General features: G+C 36.2%; 1 protein-coding gene across 1 annotated transcript in view; it reads left to right on the top strand.

The window, feature by feature from the left end:
• LOC135217059 (uncharacterized) overlaps nt 1-4,955 on the top strand; it is a 20,131-nt gene extending 15,176 nt beyond the window's left edge. The window contains exons 2-3 of the mRNA XM_064252689.1: nt 3,546-3,764; nt 4,006-4,955. Of these exons, the coding sequence (XP_064108759.1) occupies nt 3,546-3,764; nt 4,006-4,176 (390 nt within the window). The 3' untranslated portion in view covers nt 4,177-4,955. The remainder of the gene's footprint in view (nt 1-3,545; nt 3,765-4,005) is intronic.
• The last annotated feature ends 208 nt before the right edge of the window (nt 4,956-5,163 follow it).

Here is a 5,163-nt window from a genome sequence, read left to right as displayed (position 1 = left end):
CAGTAAATGATCCTGCCTAAATTTATGCCCATATCAGTCATTTTCCAAAAAATGAAAATGACTGATGCTCAGGCCCACTTATTGACAACTGATGAGATGCAAGTGAAGTTTTGCTGCCAACATCAGCAGCTGTATGTCCCTCCTGTGATCCAAAACTGACATCAGAGGATGAGACATATGTAAATATTTGCATGTCTCTGGCTGGCCCAAAACTAAATGCCCTGAATTTGTAAGATCTGCCTCTCCAAGGGAAACAAATGAATAAGCTAGAGGGCCTGTTTGTGGGTAATGAACAATAGGTGTTGTTTATGTGAAAATGTTTAAGCTGTAAAGACTGGTTCAAGAAACTGAGACTATTAAGGGATCTCAGTCCTACTGATTTCTTGAGCATTACAAGCCTGGAGAGGAATCTGCCACTTCCTCTATGCGCCCTTTTACTAACATCAGCCTCAACTCTTTGTTAAAATGGCAAAAGTTCAGATGACAGGGGACAAGCTTGTCTCCAGAGATGGTAAACAATACCCTTCACTTTGGAGCTGAGCCATCCATGATTTGGTACTGTACCATTCATGGGTTTGTAACTAATTCTTACTATAATGTCCACATAGTTTTTTAAGATAAGCTCCTCTTGCATGCAGAAGGAATCATAAGTGGCGAATACATTCATTTCTGCCTATGAGCTCAAAGGGGATTTATGGTTAGACTTTCCCTGAATTAATGTTGCACACATGCTCAGAAACCAGTGCTTTGTCTTTTTTCTGATGACAGGAATGATCCATACTTATGGCAAGCTGTACTTGTGATCAGTGTTGTTGTAAGTGTACTTTATACAGTTTCTTAAAGTTGTGCACTTTGTCTACTACCCTACAGATAAAGTCTGTTCCTGACTCTGGAATACTGTAGATTTGGCTAACACACAAGCACATGACTTAAAGGCGACCATCAGGAGTGAGCAGCAGTCACGCACTTGATCTACAGGTGTGATGGTCAAGCCAAGAGTTTCATGTGAACTTGCTATGGTAGCCAATTTTGCTGTTGTGTGCACAGCTCAAAGAAGTGCTGCAAAAAAAAAGAAAGTTTTGTACACTCCTACTCGGCCACTTAGATACTTCCCACACAAAATCCTGTTTATCACAAGATGTGTTAATGTCACATGCGCATCTCAGAGAGCCTATCATCAGTACCTGACACTTTCTCCTGTATGGCTGAAGAACCTGAAATCACACCTGAATTGGAAAAAACAGCTGACAAAGGTACTTCCAAGGAAGTAGAAACAGATACAGGAATCCAAGATGCCCTCTGTGCCATAGCCATTCCATAGCAAAGTTGGACCTGAGAACTTAATTCATAACCTTTGCACTGTAATACACTACATTTTTCCCAAGTCTAAATAATCTCACTTTCAAGGGGAGAATCCACATTTTCTGTCAAAATAGCTACTATAGACTATTAAAAACTCTATTCCATTTACTTATGTAATGTAGCTAATGAATAATTCTTCAATCTCCAAATTCTAGATACCTTACTGGCCAACTTTATATAAATGGAGAAGACTTCAGAGAGGCAAAATGTTCTAAGCCCTTTCAACCAATGAGGAAGACCTAGCCTTAGAGGGGGAACACTTATGGCATCTCCTAGATCCATGCACTATCTACTGATCTTTTGCTCCCCATGTTTTACAAGTTGGTCATACACTCTGCTGGTACTACACAAACAGTGAGGGTCACTCTTTATATGAGCCATGAAACTCACACTGGCTTGCAAGCAATACTAATAAATACATCCATGTTGGAATATACTGGAGGCATTACACAAACTTTAACAAAAATCCTGTGCAGAAGTGATGTTAAGCTTAAATAAACAAAAGTAATATACTTTGCTTTAATTATTACACTGCCACTGCTGCAGTCACAATATAAGTTTAAATCATAACAATACCAAACTGAAGTGACATAGCAAGCTATACACCATGGTGTACCTGTACTCCAAAATAAAAAATCAAACATGAATAGCTGTTCCAGTAAATGTTAACATACAGTGTAGATATGTATAACCCTCCACCCTAGATGGCCTTGCCCTAGAAGAGTACCAACATCAAGCAGATAATGAATCTGTCATCAAGAAAACTATCATCAGAGGAATTTCATTGAACAATAAGATTGTTTATTATTAATTATACATCAATAAATTGTGATTCTGATGAGTGTTAAGGAAAGCTGAAAGCAAATTTTCACCAGTGTGTGTGCAGAGCAACGAACACACAGGAAGTGGCAATTTTCTTTGAGAAAGTTCTTTGGAGCCCAGATATACTTACCTGACCGATGGATCTACTTCATTTTGGGATCAGACAGAACAATTGGGAGACTGTAAAGTATGTAAAGAGTTTGGGCCAAAACAAAGTACACTCATGAAAGCAAGTTGTTGTTGTAAGAGAAGTTTTGCACTTAACAGGAAACAGTAGAAAAAGTATGTACAAGGATATAGATTAACAGGAGAGGAAAATATGGCAAACTCTGGACATAATTACCTATAATGGTAAAAGTCAAATATGACTAGAAGTAACTTCAATAGCATTTAAGTATAACAAAATTAACAAATTAATAAAATCAGTACAAATGGAAAGTAGGTTAATAACGACGTGAACGATGAAACTGGTTGAAGAGCAATAACCAAATAGTACTCCATAGATAAACAAGAAATAGCAGTGACAAAAACCTGGAAGCAAAGAACAAAAATTACTGGGGAAAGAAAAAAATGAGTTGTAAAAATAAAAAGAAAACAGTACTGTGGGTGGAAAAATACCAAGGAAAAGTACACAAAACATAAATCCACAAGAAACCACATATAATAAAACTCAAAATGCTATAATTAAAATTTTTTAATAAATCATGGAAAGCCTTATATATGTAAACAATCAAAATTTAGAAGAAGGGAAGAGCAAATGCAATACAAAAAATTTTATCTTTGGCGCAACTGAGTTTTCAGCCATGGCCCAGTGGTGGCTTGTCCTATAGCACTGCCAGATGCACAATTATGACTAACTTTAACCTTGAATAAAATAAAAACTACTGAGGCAAGAAGGCTACAATTTGGTCTGTTTGATGACTGGAGGGCATATGATCAACATATACAATCCAATTTGCAGCCCTCTAGCCTCAGTAGTTTTTAAGATCTGAGGACAGACAAAAAAATGCAGATGAACAGACAAAGCCATCTCCATTGTTTTCTCTTACAGAAACTTAAAAAACTGGCATGAAGAAATCAGCATGTTCAAATGAAAGTAAATGGCAACGGAATAAAATAAAAAATAAAAATGTACGAAACCAATAACAAAGGTAACAAAACTGAAAAAGGGGAGGCAAATACAGAACAAGAAGAGAAAATCACACAAATGACTCAACTATCCAGAAAAAATAAAAAATAATATTAATAAAATGACAATAAGTAAATAAAATAAATTTAAAACAAAAATTCATGCATCCACTTAGTCTTCCTTTTAAGCTAAGGCTGAAATGTGGTTTTCAAAGTACAATGTTTTCTTTCAGGAATGCATGGTAACGATTACCTTGCTTGGAATGCTGGTGATGCTAGCAGCAAGAATGAGCTCTGCTCATCCTATTTATGGGCTGACATCCCTCCTGCAAGACGATCCTTTTGCCTTGTCACCTGGCCAAGAGCAGCGTGGGTTTAAGAGAGGGTTCTGGGATAAAAGGTCATCAGAGGAGACTGAAGATCTTTATGGCTTTGGAGGATACCCAGTACAAGTGAGTAGAGTATTTATACAACTTGCCAGCACATGCACAGTACATGTACTTCTAATAAATTCATTGTTTATGTAACTTTTAAAAGGCCCTTATTCATAATTCAATATCATCTACAGTACCAGAAAAGCTAAATTTTAGTCTGAGCCTTCATCTAAAATACTTAACAAATTTAGAAAATAATACTCATCCTGATACTATAATATAAATGCCTGACTTTATGCTGACTTTTCTTCCTTTATAGCAACTCCAGTGGAACAAAAGGAATTACCAAGAAAAGAGAGGATTTGGGTCAATGATGCCAGCTTACCTTGTGCACTTGTACAGACCTGATATACCTGTACTGCCCCCAAATTCCCTTTTCTCTCCTACCAGGCCAAGCTCCGAGAGGGGGAAAAGAAGCAACCATCGCTAAAAGCAGTTGTACTTGCAAACGGCAAGAGAGCAGTACTATTAAAACTATGGTACGAGATTTATAAGGCTCAGCTTGCCAAGCATGAATCAATTTGTTGCTAAACGTCTCAATAAAAATTGATGTCACTGTTAAGTTCATGTTATATTTATTTAAAGTTCACCATGCATTTACCAATGATGTTCATAAGAAAAATATAGCCTAAGATGGTCACTTGGGTAATGATTATTACAAAGTTTTACAGGAAAACATTCTTTTAGCTTTACTGTTACTGAACTCCCCAGGTATAGTACCAAGGTAAACTTTAATGAAAATGCAAATAAACAAATCAAAGACTATGGATACCTGGTACTTATATCCTTCTCTTTATTCAAAATGGTAAAGACTGGTTATGCATTGAGACAAAATTATAAGAGTTTGCAAGGCTGCTTTTCTCCATACTGATACAGAAGTTAATTTTCTTAAGGGTTTATGACCAAAGCCACATTTTAGTCAAAGCCACATTTTAATCAAAAGCAATTAATCAAATTATGCTTGAGGTTTCCAAGATGACAAAGAACATCTGTCAAACACTTAATTTAATCATTAATATCCAAAATAACTCAGAACAACCAAGAATATGACACTTTAGCAGACAAAATGTGTCATTCAAGAATTTTTCTCCTAGTTTTACATCCAAAACAACATACTATTTATGATCAACTAACTGCATGTATATTATCATTCAACAAAAGAGACTGTGTACCCGGGGTGCCTGCTAATGTGAGCACTAAAGGCCTGAGCATGCCTTTTGGGTAAGCTATCTTTTCCCATGTTCTTACTACAGTTCATGACCTTTAGCTTTAGTTGATATTGGCAGCAATGCAATCATTGCATTTATGTCATTGGTCTTAAGCTCTGGAATAAAATAATAAGAAAATAATTCAACATGAAACTAAAGTATTAGTGTCGTTTACATGTTTATGCCTTTGATAAGTTTATTTTACCTTT

The sequence above is a fragment of the Macrobrachium nipponense genome, chromosome 7 (assembly GCF_015104395.2).
Source record: "Macrobrachium nipponense isolate FS-2020 chromosome 7, ASM1510439v2, whole genome shotgun sequence".
NCBI lineage: Eukaryota > Metazoa > Arthropoda > Malacostraca > Decapoda > Palaemonidae > Macrobrachium > Macrobrachium nipponense.
This window is presented reverse-complemented; position numbering and strand designations above follow the sequence as displayed.